Here is an 18,051-nt window from a genome sequence, read left to right on the forward strand (position 1 = left end):
AGGATGTAAGATACATAACCCCTCCCTACAGTGCGACACGGTGGTCAGCAACAACCAGAGACGGGGAATCTATTTAATCCAATCTTCCTAAAATGCGATGAGATGGTCAGCAACAAACAAGAACGAAGGATTTAAAATACCTAACCCCTTCGTGTAGTGCGACGCGGTGGTCAACAACAATCAAATACTGGGAATCTATTAAATCCAATCTTCTTGCAGTGCGACGAATGGTCAATAGTAGCCAAGAATGAAGGATTTAAAATACGTAACCCCTCCTTGCATTGCGACGTGGTGGTCAATGTAGATGGCTGGATAGTCACTATGTGGGAACGTCTTCTTAGAAGATGGGCAGCGAATTACTTAGTAATTACTATAGTAATTACTACAGTAAACCCGAAGTGTATAAATAGGGCCCATTACATTATAATCGGGTTGGCAATTGTTATCACTTGGATTAGCACTTTGGCTATACTATAATTGTACTTGAGAATCATTGGCAGTATTGTCGGCTGTACTTTCTCTCTGTAATCATATTCGCTATAATATTGATCTGTAATCCCAATCATGGTATATATTTGAGTTATACTTACTTCTCATCCAGTCTTCTGAATCTGAATCTGAATTTGAACCTTAGTTCCAGTACATCAGTGTGATTCTTATTTCAGTATCCACATTTCAGTCTAGTCTCTGATTCCTATCCAATCTGCTGTCTTAAATCTTCCCACACTAGTAGCTGAAATCTTTCAACACTGGAATTAGCTGTCTCAAGAGATCAGCTCCAATTCCATTTTGGCAATCACGGTGGCTCGAGCTGAAGCTCGTTGATGACTGAAAGACTCTTCTCCCAGTTGAAGTTTTCAGCAATGGCACCAAAATCCAATCGTGGCCGGAAATCTACCATTCGTGTGGACCCCATTCCTGAGGAGTCAGGAAGAGAGTGACCCCAAGCAAGAGAAAATGACTGACACTGAGGCTCAGGAGGAGCATAGTCAGGCTGATGAGGCACAGGACTCACAGCATTCCAGTCACTCTCGACGCCCGATGGGCAGAACGGGAAGCACGGAAGGCAAAGAGTGCCAAGAGTTCTCAGTCTCGCCAGAGAGATGAGCATACCAAGGGCAGTAAGGGAAGTCACCGTACTTCTAGCAGACAAAGCAGAGAAGACACTGATACTGAGACAGAGACAGAGATTGATTGGGATGCTTGACACTGACAATTGCAAGAAGGCTCCCAAGCGTCATTCTGAAGCCAAGAAGAGAAGTGGTGGGATCAGTAGTAATCGAAATGATTACACAGCTTCTCTGAAGATTTCCTTTCCAATATTCAAAGGGGGGAAAAAGGATGATCCAGATGTTCACATACAAGCTTTCGAGCAGTATGCTGAATGAAAAAACATTGATGAAGATGATTGGGGGGAATATTTTCCACAAACCTTGAAGGAGGCAGCGAGGAAATGGTATTACCATCACCCTGCATGCCAGCTGAGATCATATAACAAATTGCTTAAGGCCTTCAGGTTGGAATATTCCGACAATAGAGGGGACGAAGATATTCTCTGTGAATTAGATAAGATCAAACAGAGGAATTTGTCAATCCGCAGCTATGTGGAAAAGATAAAAGAGCTAACCAGGCAGTTACCGCCGTCTGAGAAGAGATTGAGGGCATGGTTCCTGAATGGGTTCAGAAGCAAGAAGCTTAGGGAACAAGAAGTACCAGGCCCTACAAAAAAATTCAACGATCTGGTCCAAAGGGCATTAAAGCTGGAACAACAGGCTAAGAAGGAGAAGAGCCACAAGAAGCGAAGGACCAGTAGCAGTAGCTCTGCTACTGAAACTTCTGATTCCAGTGAAATGTCCAGTAGCTCCGAGAGCAGCTCCAATGAACAAGCAAAGGAGAAATCAAAGAAGGGATCATGGACCAAGAAAATGGAAGAGATGGCTAGGAAAATTGTAGAAATTAGCCACACAAGACAGCCAGTCCGAAAGATGGAGACGTGGTGTTCAACATGCAAATCCAAGGACCATATCTCCACTGAATGTCCACAATGTACCTACTGCAAGGCCTTTGGTCACCTATGGAATAATTGTGGCATCAGAATTCACCATTTTAAGAAAGGAAAGGATCTGTCAGTGGTTGCCTACATTGAACCAGTGAAGGTAGAACCAGTCAAAGTAGCTCAAGAGGAGAGACCAGCTACTTTTCAGCGGTGTATGATGGAGATGTTTAATGAATTTCTTCATCGGTTCCTCGCCATTTTCATGGATGACTTCACTGTCTATTCAGATGAGAAACAACACCTTCTATTCCTAGAAATGGTTTTTAAACGCTGTCAGGAGAAGAGGATTTGTTTGAATCCATTCAAATCTGTTTTTCTAGTATGGAAGGGACAACTACTGGGACATGTGGTTTCCCGCAATGGAATAGAGATGGCCAATGACAAAATACAGTGTGTCCAGCAAGCTAAAGCACCCATAACTGCTTCAGAGTTGAGTTCTTTCTTGAGTTATGTGAATTTCTATAGAAGATTTGTACACAAGTTTGCTTCTCAAGTAGTACCACTCTATGAGCTTACCAAGAAGACTAGTAAGTTCAAATGGACTGCTGAGTGTGAGGAGAGTTTCTAGAATTTGAAAAAATCCATTACCAGTAAACCAGTCCTTAGGCAGCCAAATTGGGATATTATTTTCCACGTAGATGTAGATGCTTCAGGATTGGCAATGGGGGCAATATTAGCTCAGCCAGATGGCAGAACAGACTAGCCGGTCTATTTTGCTAGTCGCAGATTCAGTCAGGCTGAACAAGGCTATACGACTACTGAGAGAGAAGCCCTCAGAATGGTTTTTAGCGCCACGAAGTTCAGGCATTACCTGTTGGGAAAGTTATTTCATTTTTATGTGGACCATCAAGCTCTTCTGTTTTTGATTAACAAAGTCATTATTCAAAGCAGGCTGATAAGATGGATGATGTTCTTATGGAATTTGAATTCAGAATTTTCCATAAGCCTGGCCGAAACCAATGTGGAGCTGATTTTCTTTCAAGAAGTACGGAAGGATATTCAGGATCACCCTTGAGAGATGAGCTAGTGGATGCTGATTTATTTCAGTTAAAGGCAGAAGAATCAGTGGATCCTGAATGGTATGATATTTATTAATTCCTTTCCCAAGGTGCCTTTCTAGAGGATTGGAAGCAGAATTAGAAGAAAGCTCTGATCATAAAAAGCCCAAAATTTACTATCATAGGAGGATTACTTTATCGACTGGGTGTAGATGGTGTACTTCGGCGATGTGTCCCTATGGAAGGAAGAATGCAAGTGATTTCAGAAGCGCATAATGGTGAGTCTGGGGGACACTTTTCCAACGAAGTAACCTACAAGAAGATTCTGCAAGGTGGTCTGTGGTGGCAAACACTGATTGCTGATGTCAGAAGTTTTTGTAAAACTTGTGACATATGCCAAAGAATGGGCTGACCAACAGCTGCAGATATGACTCCCTTAATGCCAATACAACCACTGGGAGTATTCATGAAATGGGGATTGGATTTTATGGGACCTTTTAAGAAGGTGACTCCCAAAAAGAACAAGTACATAGTAATGGCTACTTGTTATGTTACCAAGTGGGTTGAAGCTAAGGCTTTTCCTGACAACACAGCCAAGTCAAATGCAAGGTTTCTGTTTGAGAATATTGTCTGCCGATATGGATGTCCAGTAGAGATTGTGACCGATCAAGGAACACATTTTATCAACGACACTATGGAAATCCTATTGAATATGCTTTCAGTCAAGCATCGGAAATCTACTCCTTACTATCCCAGATGCAATGGACATGCTAAAAGTAGCAATAAGACAATAAAGACTATTCTCACTAAGGTGGTGCAAAAGAAACCAGACCAGTGGGATTTGAAACTTTAGACTGCTCTATGGGCTTATAGGACAGCTTATAAGGTAACTACTGGAATGACACCATTCAGAATGGTGTATGGTACTGAAGCTGTGGTTCCTATGGAGTTTGTAATCCTCAGTCTGAGAATGGTTGTGAAGTATGGATTAGACTTCAGCCATAATCTTAAGAAGAGCCTGGATGAACTGATGCAAGTAGATGAACTCAGGCAAAGGGCTATACTGGAACAAGAAATTGTTCAACAACGACGGAAGCACTGGCATGATCGCCGAATTAAAGTTCAAGAATTCCAGAAAGGAGACTTAGTGCTTCTATATCAGTCTAGGCTGGGTCCAAAGAAGCCGAACTTGAAGATTGCCTGGGCAGGACCTTTTGAGGTAGATTGGGTCTTCTCCAATGGCACAGTCAGATGGAAAGATTTATCTGGACTGATGTTGCCAAGAGTATATAATGGAGCAAAGATCAAGCTTTATTATTCAGAGACCAGAGAAACTGGGCCAGAACAAGGTACTAAGGAACTGTAGGTTGCTGATCAAGAGATACCGGAATCAGACACTTTTGGACTTTTTCACGTGCAACTAGTTCCAGCTTCAGAACCAGTACCAGAAGGACCAGATCAGGCTGACCTTAGAATCAGTACCAGTATGGTCGAGCTAGACTGGAAATCAGTCCAGTACCAGTATGGACACAATTTCCAAATTCTGAGCGCCCAACGGTCAAATGGCACGCCAGTGGTAATTATTACAAGGATGGGTCGCAGTCTTGTCCAATGCATGTCTGCCACGATAGCAACGACGCACACGAGTCTAGGAGCGGCGAGTGGTGGAGCTTTTATGGCGCGAACACGTATAACAGTCAGGAGAGTTAGCATTTTTCCTAATAAATCCCCTGCGCGACGCTTCCCTCCTGTTAACCATTCGCCATCGCCAAGCTCCGAGGTTTCTTCGCTGCAGCCGCAAACTTCGACCTCTGACGAGACAGTTGACTGTCAGATAGTCTTGCCAGCGACACCAGGAAACGGCTTCGACACGACAAGTAAGTCATCTTCTCCTTCGCCTGTTTCATCGTCATCGACCTCACAGTGTATGGGTAGAAAGAAACACTCAGAGAAGATGCAGGAGTCTCTTGAGGAAACCCAGGCCATAGTTGCTGAGGCAAAGGCAAGCCTTCGTGTTATCCTGTACAGTAAAATCCAACGTTATGTATTTACTGATCAAGCAATGACTCTGCTACAACTCTGGGATCTTCGAGTTGTGTTGCAAGCTACAAGGATTGCTTTTGATGCAGATATCATCAAGAAAGTTCTTGATTCCTTTGATGCTGAAAATGGCAGTGCCATGGTAAATAGTAGGAAGGTGTCAGTGACACCAGAAGCCATAGCATTTGCATTCCGGATGCCCAATGAGCCCAAACCTTCTATGGCAAATGCACAACAAATAAGTATGGCTCTGAAGGAAGATGAAATGGCTAGACGGAAGTGCAAGGCAAGTGCTCAAGGAGTTCCAGTAGTAGCAGGACTGGAAGCCTCCACTGCTTACAGGTTTGTAGCCGAAGCAGTAAGCCTTAAGAACAACCCAACGTATGTATCCGAAAAATTGTTTGCTATGATGTTGGCCAAGATGCTGGATCCACAGGTTCATATCAACCTTTGTCAAATTCTCTCGCATAATGTACTCCAGCAGATTGCCAAGCTAAAATCTCAAACTGTTTTCAAGGCCTGGTATGTTTGGCAATTCCTGTATTGGGCTACTGATGCAGATGTTAATGAGCAAGTAAAGAAGGCTTGGAGTGAGAAGCCAATTCCTGAACCAACGAACATTGAACTGTCCTCAGACGACGAGGAAACAGACAGTCAAACCATTTCAACCGACCTGAAAAGGAAAGCAACTGTAGAAGAAGCTGACAGTTCAAAGAAGCCAAAAATTACACTGACAAAAAGCAGTGAATTTTTGAAGCAGATAGAAAGCCAGGTCAAGACAGTAACCACTGAGAAAGCTGTAGTGAGTCAGACTGAGCAACAATCTGCTCAGAAGACTGTGCCTGACCAGTCAGTCGTAAAAAATACAGTTGCTACTGGGTCTGGGAAAGATCATGTCAAGCCAGTCATTGTTGAGAAGATAGCAGACCAGTCAGGGGACAAAGGCAAGAGTCAACTGGACAAAGGGAAAGGTCTAGCATTCTCGACTTTGCCTAGTGGAGTTCCTACAAATACTGGAAACCTTCTGCAAAAACTGGTAAAACAAGATAAGTTGAAGCAAATGCAGACTCAACAATTGAAAGGGCATCTTCTGCTCAGCAAAGCTGATTATGCAACTCTACCCTACGTGGCTCCAATGGCAATATATGAGCCTACTGATTCTGATCCAACCACAATCAAAGACAGATGTTCAGTCCTTATACAATCTTCTTGGAATACCATTGTCAGTTGTATGGGACAACTTATGGAGGCTATTGGATCAGAAGAGGAAGTCAAAAAGCTCAAAGCTGACTTGACAGAAGCACAACATCAGATTGAAAAGCTCCAGAAATCCCAGGAAGAGCACAACATACAACACAGGGTACTGGAAGCTCACTCAGAAAGGACTAATGAGTTGTTGAACAAAAAGCTAGCAAAGGCTGAATCTGAAATAATGATCATCAAGAATCAAAGGAATGAAGCACTGAAAGCTGCTGAGCGGGCTGAAACTATGCTCAGGATAAAGCGGGCTGAATTCAGAAAACTGCTACTGCACCATACAGCTCTGAAGGCTTCTCTGACTGAAAGATACATCTACAATAGCTTGTCTGAAATTTTAAACCCATCAGGCAATGTTGTTTTCAATTTAGAGAATTTAAAGTCCTTGATGGAAAGTATGCATAGCGATTTGCAGGACAAGGTGAGTGAGTACAATAATGCTCTGATGAACCAAGCTATAATGGATTATATTGAGCAGCAGACTTCTCCGGATGAGGAAGAAGAAGACGAAGAAGATGAAGCTGATCAGGAGGAGGATGATCAAGAAGCTGGGCATACAAAGGATGATGATGATGCCCCACCAACATCTCTACCTCCAGGACCTGGTACTGGTGGGACAGGGCCAAATGAAGGAGGCCAGTCTCACAGCTAGACCAGCCAGATCAAAATGAGGGCCAGCAGGAAGGACAGGACAAAGAGCACCAGTTGGGTAACCAGTAGACTAAAGAGCAGCAGCCCAGTCACACTGGGAATCAGCCAACTGATCAGTCCCATCTTAGCAGAGATGCTAAAGGAAAAATGAAAGTACAGGATGAGGGACCAGTTTGCTGATCATCAGCATTCACTGCAGCTCATTACCCTGAATAGGCGACTGAGACATCAACAGGCCTCCATCACCAGACAGTATCTGGAGGATGATGATCTCTTGGCTGACTTGGAAAGATTTCAAAGGCTATATGTGGGAGCCAGGGAAATGTAGAACATTGGAAATCGGTGGCTTTCCATGATGAAGAAGCTTGCCGACTACCTGCGCATCCCAGTACAGTCCAGCTGTTGGAACGAGTTCCTGAATGGATACTCAATGTTGATGAGAGAGTGGCAAACCCACATTGGCAAAGGCAGTCTACTGCAGATTGTCGCTCCCTAGCCTTGGAACTGGAACTTCTGCTGGGTAACAAACCAACTTACCGTTGTATGAAGGATGTTAGGGTACAACTCAAGGAAGTTTTGGTGCAAATGCAAACTGCCAGAGGTGTTTTGGATCAGAGAGTCAAAGCCATTCTTGAGGACCAGACAACCACTAGCAGAGGACCTCAGACGCGAATTTCAGTTGGAGCACATGCAACTGCTCTCCGAACACTGTTCTAGCTAGTGAGAATCACTAGAAAGATGATGCAGCAGGAGAACCAGGCTGTTCTAAATTTCTTAGAACTTGTGCCTGATTCTCCAGTTCTCTTGTATGCTGTTCCAGCAAGAGAAATCGAGCTACCAAGATTCTTTCCAGTGCTGTATCCTCAATATCAAGAACCAGTTGATCGTCTCACATACTTCAAAATTACTGACGAGCTTCAAGATTGGTATGAGCGGTCAACTGTAGAATGGAAGACTTGGCAAACGTTGCTCAATGATGCTCTCCAAATCAATGACATTCAGGCACTGAAAGAGGAGCTGCATAGGATCCAGCTGTGTATGGGCCAGTGGAAGATTCAAGTCAGAGGACTGACCAGGATTACTAATCAGTTGCTACAACTTACGGTCGAATCTTCCAAATTGCCTGAAAAAGACATTGCAGCAAAGCCGGGTCTAGCACCACAGTACATGGAGATGGCTGAGATTCTTTTCGAAGCTCGCATCAAAACTAATCAGCCTCTTCCAGAAGGATGGATCCATACTGCTTCGCATTGTCATAAGCTAGCCAGAACCAGACTGAGTAAGGGCAGGCGTACACTCTATGATCCTGACACCAAAACCTATCATTCTCTCACGCCTTATGAAGTAGAGATGACCACTGACCGGCGGGATCAGCTTGAGCAGGAGGCCATTTACCGACTGATTCAGAAGGAGAATGCTGGTACTGGGACTTCTCACGCACCGTCCCGGTCAAAAGGCAAAGGCAAACGGAAGACGGTCCAATGGAAGGATACTGGGTAGTTCCATCTCAGAATTCAGTGGCGACTTTTCTTCTCAGCAGGCAGGGAGACGTGACAGCTATACCTTGGCCTGGTGAGAGCTCCACCTTGGCCTTTTCCACTGCCTCTCGCAATCCTTGGTCCTTCTTGAACTTCTACTCGTAATCTTTGAATGGCCATTCTATCAGTGGTCAAGCCAACATCCTAACATCAGAACCAGAAGATGGATTTTTCAGTCTCACATCAGAATCAGACAGGGGAGTTTTTTTGAAATTTTGGAATCTTGCCAAAATTCAAGAAAGAAGGGAAGGATGTAGACGGCTGGATAGTCACTATTTGGGAACGTCTTCTTAGAAGATGGGCAACGAATTACTTAGTAATTACTATAGTAATTACTACAGTAAACCCGAAGTGTATAAATAGGGCCCATTACATTATAATCGGGTTGGCAATTGTTATCACTTGGGTTAGCGCTTTGTCTATAATTGTACTTGAGAATCATTGGCAGTATTGTCGGCTGTACTTTCTCTCTGTAATCATATTCGCTGTAATATTGATCTGTAATCCCAATCATGGTATATATTTGAGTTATACTTACTTCTCGTCCAGTCTTCTAAATTTAAATCTGAATCTGAACCTTATTTCCAGTACATCAGTCTGATTCTTATTTCAGTATCCATATTTCAGTCTAGTCTCTGATTCCTGTCCAGTCTGCTGTCTGAAATCTTTCCACACTAGTAGCTGAAATCTTTCAACACTGGAATTAGCTGTCTCAAGAGATCAGCTCCAATTCCAGTAAAAAACAACCAAAGACAAGGAATCTATTAAATCCAATCTTTCTGTAGTGTGATGTGATGGTCAGCAACAGTCAAGAACAAAGGATTTAAAAACCATAAACCCCTCCCTGCAGTGCGACACAGTGGTCAACAAAACAACCAGAGACAAGGAATCTATTAAATCCAATCTTCTTGCAGTGCGACGCAATGGTCAGCAACAACCAAGAATGAAGGATTTAAAAACCCTAAATCCCTCCCTGCAGTGTGACACGGTGGTCATCAACAAACAAAGATAAAGAATCTATTAAACCCAATCTTCGTGCAGTGCGACGCAGTGGTCAGCAACAACTAGGAAGAAAGGATGTAAGATAGCTAACCCCTCCTTGCAGTGCAACTCGGTGGTTAGCAACAACGAGAGATGAGAAATATAATTGCACATCCTAAGCTACTCCCTCCAGTGTGACACAGAGGTTAAGAGCAGTCAAGGACAAAGAGTCTAAAGTCTAAACCCCCCTTGTAGTGTGTCACAAGGATCAACACAGCCAAGGACGGGTGTCTAAACTCTCTCTCTCTCTCTCTCTCTCTCTTTGCAGTGTGACACGGGGGTCAACACAACCAAAGAGAGCGCACTAACTTGCAAACTAACAATGAGATGTGAGTTATGATCCACAACAACAGTGCTAGAAAATACAAAGTCAGAGAAAAAGAAGAAGAAGCAGAAGTGATTACCTGACTACTTGCTCTCTCTCTGTCTCTCTCCCAGACGTCACTGTCGGATAGTTCGAATAAACTGTCGCAACGCCTTTTTTTTATAAAGTAAAATATATTTGATGGAAATATGTTTTATTCAAATATACACATATAATACGGGTATACAACATATAATATTGAATTATACGTACAATTTTTTCTATACGGACGTATAAATGCAACTTAGGTAAGAAGTGTTTACAACTCTACCATTCCCTTACACTTGGTATCCTCAAGGAAGAGGGTGAAACACGATAGAGGGGTGTGTGTGTGTGGGTAGAGAGGCACTAGGCTATGGATGCATCCATGTTTGGTTTTGTGTGCGAGCAGATGGTGAAAGAGCTCAAGGGTTATGAAAGTTAAATGTAAAAATGAGTTATTGAGCCCTCCCTTTTATATTGAGGGCGTTTAAAAAAAAAGGAAAAGGACCCTTTTTGATGGAAATATGTTTTATTCGAATATACACATATAATACGGGTATACAACATATAATATTGAATTATACGTACAATTTTTTCTATACGGACGTATAAATGCAACTTAGGTAAGAAGTGTTTACAACTCTACCATTCCCTTACACTTGGTATCCTCAAGGAAGAGGGTGAAACATGATAGAGGGGTGTGTGTGTGTGGGTAGAGAGGCACTAGGCTATGGATGCATCCATGTTTGGTTTTGTGTGCGAGCAGATGGTGAAAGAGCTCAAGGGTTATGAAAGTTAAATGTAAAAATGAGTTATTGAGCCCTCCCTTTTATATTGAAGGCGTTTAAAAAAAAAGGAAAAGGACCCTTTTTGATGGAAATATGTTTTATTCGAATATACACATATAATACGGGTATACAACATATAATATTGAATTATACGTACAATTTTTTCTATACGGACGTATAAATGCAACTTAGGTAAGAAGTGTTTACAACTCTACCATTCCCTTACACTTGGTATCCTCAAGGAAGAGGGTGAAACACGATAGAGGGGTGTGTGTGTGTGGGTAGAGAGGCACTAGGCTATGCATGCATCCATGTTTGGTTTTGTGTGCGAGCAGATGGTGAAAGAGCTCAAGGGTTATGAAAGTTAAATGTAAAAATGAGTTATTGAGCCCTCCCTTTTATATTGAAGGCGTTTAAAAAAAAAGGAAAAGGACCCTTTTTGATGGAAATATGTTTTATTCGAATATACACATATAATACGAATATACAACATATAATATTGAATTATACGTACAATTTTTTCTATACGGACGTATAAATGCAACTTAGGTAAGAAGTGTTTACAACTCTACCATTCCCTTACACTTGGTATCCTCAAGGAAGAGGGTGAAACACGATAGAGGGGTGTGTGTGTGTGGGTAGAGAGGCACTAGGCTATGGATGCATCCATGTTTGGTTTTGTGTGTGAGCAGATGGTGAAAGAGCTCAAGGGTTATGAAAGTTAAATGTAAAAATGAGTTATTGAGCCCTCCCTTTTATATCGAGGGCGTTTAAAAAAAAAGGAAAAGGACCCTTTTTGATGGAAATATGTTTTATTCGAATATACACATATAATACGGGTATACAACATATAATATTGAATTATACGTACAATTTTTTCTATACGGACGTATAAATGCAACTTAGGTAAGAAGTGTTTACAACTCTACCATTCCCTTACACTTGGTATCCTCAAGGAAGAGGGTGAAACATGATAGAGGGGTGTGTGTGTGTGGGTAGAGAGGCACTAGGCTATGGATGCATCCATGTTTGGTTTTGTGTGCGAGCAAATGGTGAAAGAGCTCAAGGGTTATGAAAGTTAAATGTAAAAATGAGTTATTGAGCCCTCCCTTTTATATTGAGGGCGTTTAAAAAAAAAGGAAAAGGACCCTTTTTGATGGAAATATGTTTTATTCGAATATACACATATAATACGGGTATACAACATATAATATTGAATTATACGTACAATTTTTTTTATACGGACGTATAAATGCAACTTAGGTAAGAAGTGTTTACAACTCTACCATTCCCTTACACTTGGTATCCTCAAGGAAGAGGGTGAAACACGATAGAGGGGTGTGTGTGTGTGTGGGTAGAGAGGCACTAGGCTATGGATGCATCCATGTTTGGTTTTGTGTGCGAGCAAATGGTGGAAGAGCTCAAGGGTTATGAAAGTTAAATGTAAAAATGAGTTATTGAGCCCTCCCTTTATATTGAGGGCGTTTAAAAAAAAAGGAAAAGGACCCTTTTTTATTAATGGTTTTTGATTGGACAACCAAATCACACAAGTACAATGGAATTTCACATACACAAGACTAAAGCCTCATAATGATGCATAGATTTTGATAAACTGCAAAAAAAAAAAAAAGAAGAACTCAAGCAAATTGTATACAAAACAACTACTATTACTAAATGAAAGCTTGTATTGAAATTCCAAAATGAGCCAAAAGGTTGGCATACCAATTAGGGGGGGGGGCGGTGTTCAAAGATATAATAGTAACATAGCTATAATAGTGATAGTATAGTTCCATCCACATCTGAACCCTCTTAGACCTTCATGTTGTCTTCAATTCTCTTTCTAATCTGCAAACATATAACATAAAGTGAGCCAATGAACGTAAAAAGGACCAAAATTCTTTGGTGAAAACATTCTCACCTCCTTATGACCTTGGAAATGAGATTGAGCTTCTTGAAGGTCCTCAAAGCCCATAATGGCTAAATCTTACATGTTGATGAGAGTCTAATGCTTATTCCCTTGGACATCTTCCAAAACATCATTGGGGATCTTCACCGTAATTTCAAAGGGAGTAATGGCTTCCTCAACAAACTGTAAGGGAATCCACACCCCAAGCTTGTACATCCATCATTCATAGAAAAATCATAAGTACAAGGAGGTGCATGATTTTAAATAGCACATTCCAATACTTGATGCTCCAAACCTACAATGGTACCTATATCCACTACACATGCCCTCCACAAAACCCCAATTCTCTTCTAATAGTCTTCCCAAATCCTCATAGTGCACATCCTTGTATACAAACATTGTGGTACTCTCCATAAATACAAGCTCTTGAAATATATACACAAAGCAACGAATTATAGAAAAACACCTACTCAAGCCCATATATTTGGAAGCTTTAATATATATTTCAAAGAGTTTTCAACATCTAATACGACCTTTTACTTCAAAGATGCTACCGATCATAAATATGACTATGGATACTCCAAAATAAAGAAGATACCTTGATGAGTTAAAGCTTCCCATAACCATGTATAGTAGTAGGAAAAATATAGGAGTGTGAATAGAAGAAAATTCTATAAATTGATTTGGTTGGACAAAGCTATGCAAAAACTATTGCTCCAATATCCACATATAAGCTTTGAATGTGTTGGAGAAGCTATGAAGTGATTTCTCCTTCACCAATGTAGATGAAAATATGACTACAAAAGCAATCAAAGACATAATTATGCAACCAAAAAACCCTTCCAATGTGGTGCCACTCCTAACTCTGTATTTTTAAACAAGGTACAATGTGGTGGGAATCGAGAGCAGGTAGTTGCAATTTCATGCTTGACATTGGAAAAGCATGTTGCACAATGGCCATGGTCCCCTTGTCCTTGCAATTCTTAAAGCCAAGGAGCTTTCCTTTCCAATAATTATCCAAGTTTCCACGGTTTTGAACATGGTGAGGGGGATGAACTTGCTTGGTGTGGCAATAGGAGAGAGAGAGAGAGAGAGAGAGAGAGAGAGAGAGAGAGAGAGAAGCACAATGAGCTTGTTCGTTGCTGCAATGGAAGCTACAATGCAAGTGGGAGAAGGGGGATGAACTTGCTTGGTGTGGAAATGGGAGGTGGGAGAGAGAGAGAGAGAAGCACAATGAGCTTGTTTGTTGCTGCAATGGAGGTAGGAGAAGGTAGATGACTTTACTTCGCATGGCAATGGAAGGTGGGAGGGGCAAAGAATCAAGAGGAGCTTACATAATTCCGCAATGGAGTAAGTTAGTATAGAGAGAGAGAGAGAGAGAGAGAGAGAGAGAGAGAGAGAGAGAGAGAGAGAGAGAGAGAGAGAGAGAGCACATGGTGAGAGTGATGGTTATAACAATGGAGGGTTTGTGGAATGGGTTCTAAAGAGAGAAAATCACTTTTCAGCTATGGGATAGGTTAAAGGGGACTTTGGAGAGTAGAAAATGATGTTTTAGAAGCTTTGGAAAAGAATTCAATTTTTGGACTTTTGGGTGTACTTTTAGAGGTTTTAAAAAAAAACATTTTTGACCATAAATGTTTGAAGGGTTTTAAGAATGGAAAGTGTGAGTTTTAAAAAAATTTAAATTTTTTAAATTTTCAATTATTGAGATATAATAAAAATGGAACAAAAAAAGAGGAAAACTTGGAGATTCCAAGTGTTCTCCCCCGCACCTTCTCACTAGGTAAGAGGCCATTAAGAAGTGTAAAACTACTTTGCCCCCTACTATTTTGAAGGCATAGAATGTGTCCACCACTCTCTTCCTATTGGTCGGCCTATAATTAACCTTAAAGGGCCTTTATATGGCTCATATTTTTCCTAATGCACTTTAAAAATTCAAAATCATGAGATAAAGTAACAAGATTTGCAATATACCGATTACCATTTACAAGTTTTGAACTCACTAACGGTTTTCGCCTCTCGGTAGTATATAATGGCTTTCTTATAATTCAAGATACATTCATGAGCACTATGAGTAAGAAAATCTTCTGACATGATAGTGCTAAGTGCTCTACATTTGAGGAGCCCTGGTGCAGAGCTTTCTTGAAGCAGTCTATGTGTAACACCAGGACCATGTTGAAGTTGAAGTCATGAGGAAGAGTCCTTGCCTTTGTACCTTACTTTGATCTACATGTGTCCTTGTAGTTTGTACAATTCTTGGAAGATGTCGGCATATAGGTTTTCCATGGCCTCCATGTGAATGATCCACCCCTCTCAAATGCAAGGAGGATTTTCTCCATCATGTGAGGAATGCCATTTTTCTTTGATTGTGCAATAAATATGGTCTTTGGCCATACTCACTCATATGGGTCACCTACTAGTTCTTTTAAATAAAACGAGCTACTTTCCTCCCGAGATTCCCTCCCCCTTATTTTGCCTAGGCTCTGGCATTCTCTGGCACTCCGTCACCTCCTTCGTCATCCTTGGCAAACTCCCCAAGCATAGTTGCACTGTCGCTCATCGCTAACTACTGTCTGCACCCCATGTGCCAAAAAGCGGATGACAACATTACCCTTGTGGAAGTTGACATAGCAGCGTACACTTAAGCCAAGCACCATGAATCTAACGCTTGGTTGCCGTTGGCACAAACTTCGTGAACACACACACACACACACACACACACACACACACACACACACACACAGAGAGAGAGAGAAAGAGAGAGAGAGAGAGAGAGAGAGAGAGAGAGAGAGAGAGAGAGAGAGAGAGAGAGAGAGAGAGAAGTCCCTACAATGCAACACCAACCATAAACAATACACACACCTTACTTAGTCTCATGTTTGCCAATTGGGGAAGGGCTTCTGTAAGTGAAATTGCACGATGCAGACTGTAGGCGGGGAAGCTAAAATCAGAAGAGCACGAGAGAGAGAGAGAGAGAGAGAGAGAGAGAGAGAGAGAGAGAGAGAGAGTTAGTTGAGAGTGGAGAGAGTTGGTTATGCATGCATGCAAAGCAACTTGAAAAGAGAGTGTCTTTATGGCCAGAGAGAGAGAGCCAATTACTTCCTTAGTGGATACACGCGGGGGGAGAGAGAGAGAGAGAGAGAGAGAGAGAGAGAGAGAGAGAGAGAGAGAGATTCTGGAAGGATTTGCTATAGGGTAAAGGGGCCAATAAGGAACCACCCCCCAAAAGGAAGATGGCTCCACCCCCAAAAGAGAGACAAAAAAAAGGAATATGCTTGGAATCTTGCTTAGGTGTCCACATCTGATTTGTTAAAAAGTGTACTACTATTGGGGCTTGAGTGTCTCTGTTTTCTAAAAAGCCCTCAGAATTACGCTTTTTCAAATAGAGTGCTGAGGCAAAATCAAAAAAATATCAATCTTGATATCATCTAATGCGTCTTTTCATGAGGAATTGAATGCCTTATATTGGCCCCTTTACCCTAAAGGATCTTTTCTTAAAATTGGCAGGTTCGTAGTTTTATTCAATTCACATTGAGATTCTTAGAGATTCTCTTCCTGCCCTCTGAAGGATTCATCACATTCGCCACCCTCACAAAAAGGGGTAGCGACCTTCATAAGTTTGTCCCATGCAAGCTGCTCTTGTAACCGCTCCAGCAAGCACGTCGGGCTCATGCTCCCTGTGTCTATCTATAAAAAAATAATAATTTTAATTACCATCTGCCTCTGCTTGAGCGTTCCCCCCTTCCTCTTCTCGTCGCCTTGCCGCACTTGCCTATCTCCGCCTCTGCGTCACTGCTTGGTCCATCACCTGGCGACCCTTGCCTCCGCGTCACTGCTTAGCAGGTTTGTGCCACGCTGCCGGAGATTCTACTCACAATGATTAAAAGTCATTTATAAGAAAAACTCCAATAGTGTTAAGATGAAAGAGAGGTTTCTTCTGGAGTGTTTGGGGCGCTTCTGGTCTGGGCGTGAGCCTGCCCCCTGCATCGTGAGCAGGGAGGCCTGATGTAGGAGGGATGTGCAGGGGCTCTTCGGGTCAGTAGAGCGACGGACTGGTAGGCTATGTAGGAATCCATCATGCGGGGGCAAGGGTTGGCCCCAGGTGGGGGCTCCTCTCTCTTCACCTGCATGTCCTTTCCGAAGCCCAAATTTTTCTGCTAAGTAATTGGAAGGCACCCTGCTTGCCCGGCTTGTGGGGCAAAACAACATTTGTGTCAATACTGCTTGCTACTAGGTTGTTCATGGGACATTGTTGGTACCCTAAGGTCCCAATAAGCATTTGCTGCTCTGTCCGTTGGTCTTGAAGTGGTTTCTTCCATGTGGTTGGCTTCAAATGCCATGTCAATTCTGGTCTAGTGGCATCTGTGTTGCTTGTTTGGATGTTTTTTGGTGCCTTTGGAGGTGGAGTTTGTCTCATATTGGCTTCTCTCTAGGTGCTGATTTGTTTTTCCTTTGCTTTTCCAGTTTGTTAAGGGCACTTTTGAAGACTTGGCAGATCCCTGGGGCGATCCTCGTTCATAAAGCACACGGGGTGCACTCGAGGGATCAACGGCCCGAGTGTATCCCACCGTTGATCTCAACTAAAAGAAATGCGCGGATCGCCCCACTCCCTGCTCGAGCTCGCGACCTCCTCCCACACGCTCGTGCACCTCATCCACCCCGCCTATAACGCGTCCATGCAGGCATTGCGACTTTAAGCGTATAAAACCCTGCCCCCTCTAGGCGCGTAGATCCAACGGCCTAAAGCCCCCCCGCCCTGCTGATCGCGTTCCCCGTCGTTGATCCCTCGAGTGACACCCCGTGTCACTTATAAACGAGGGGGGGGGCGATGGTGGGAGCCTTGGGAAGCTATATAGGTCTTCGACTTTATTTGTGTTGCATTGTAAAGTTGAGGCTCTTTGTAAAAGCCTAGAGCTTTTTGTTGACTCTATTCTCATGGCAAGTTCTTGCATGAGAAGTTGTATTGTGTTTTTATTTTCAAAATAAATAAGCTCACATAATGTGAGCATTGCAAAAAAAAAAAAACTCCAATAGTATCTTTAATACCCTAAAAAAGTACTCTACACATGAGAAGAGATCGAGTGACTCAAGATAGTTGACATGCATTTAACTGAGACAAATGTTGTAAACAAAAAAATCATTCATGTTTTTTTTGCCATACTCACAATTGTGAGTGGATCAGAGTTATGTTATCTTAGAAAAGCAATGTACAAATATCCTCAAGCACGCTAAGTGCCTTGAGGGATCATAATACATGATTCAGGGCCTACACAGTCCTAGATAGACAAGAAAGTTACAATTTTGGTGACTTGTAGATACCATACCTGAGAGGGATTTGATTGCTTGATTTTAGTCTTCAAAGTTTTTGTGTGTTTCGATAGAGATGATCACTTCCTTGCTTTCTTAAATAATCTCTTTGAAGTTGGCCAT

General features: G+C 42.2%; 1 protein-coding gene across 1 annotated transcript; it reads left to right on the forward strand.

The window, feature by feature from the left end:
- Positions 1-15,496: 15,496 nt before the first annotated feature.
- On the forward strand, positions 15,497-17,534 carry LOC147430157 (uncharacterized). Its single transcript, XM_086496107.1, has 4 exons — positions 15,497-15,523; positions 16,129-16,222; positions 16,354-16,464; positions 17,086-17,534. Exons 1-4 carry the CDS (start codon positions 15,497-15,499, stop codon positions 17,091-17,093), a joined length of 240 nt encoding a protein of 79 aa, XP_086352233.1. The 3' UTR covers positions 17,094-17,534.
- The last annotated feature ends 517 nt before the right edge of the window (positions 17,535-18,051 follow it).

The sequence above is a fragment of the Adiantum capillus-veneris genome, chromosome 22 (genome assembly GCF_014529385.1).
Source record: "Adiantum capillus-veneris isolate H3 chromosome 22, ASM1452938v2, whole genome shotgun sequence".
Classification (NCBI taxonomy): domain Eukaryota; kingdom Viridiplantae; phylum Streptophyta; class Polypodiopsida; order Polypodiales; family Pteridaceae; genus Adiantum; species Adiantum capillus-veneris.

Coding starts and splice junctions, on each gene's coding strand:
- LOC147430157 (XM_086496107.1), top strand. CDS start 15,497: ATGTTTGCCAATTGGGGAAGGGCTTCT. Junction 15,524..16,128: donor CCAATTGGGGAAGGGCTTCT/GTAAGTGAAATT, acceptor TAAAATTGGCAG/GTTCGTAGTTTTATTCAATT. Junction 16,223..16,353: donor CGCCACCCTCACAAAAAGGG/GTAGCGACCTTC, acceptor CCTCTGCTTGAG/CGTTCCCCCCTTCCTCTTCT.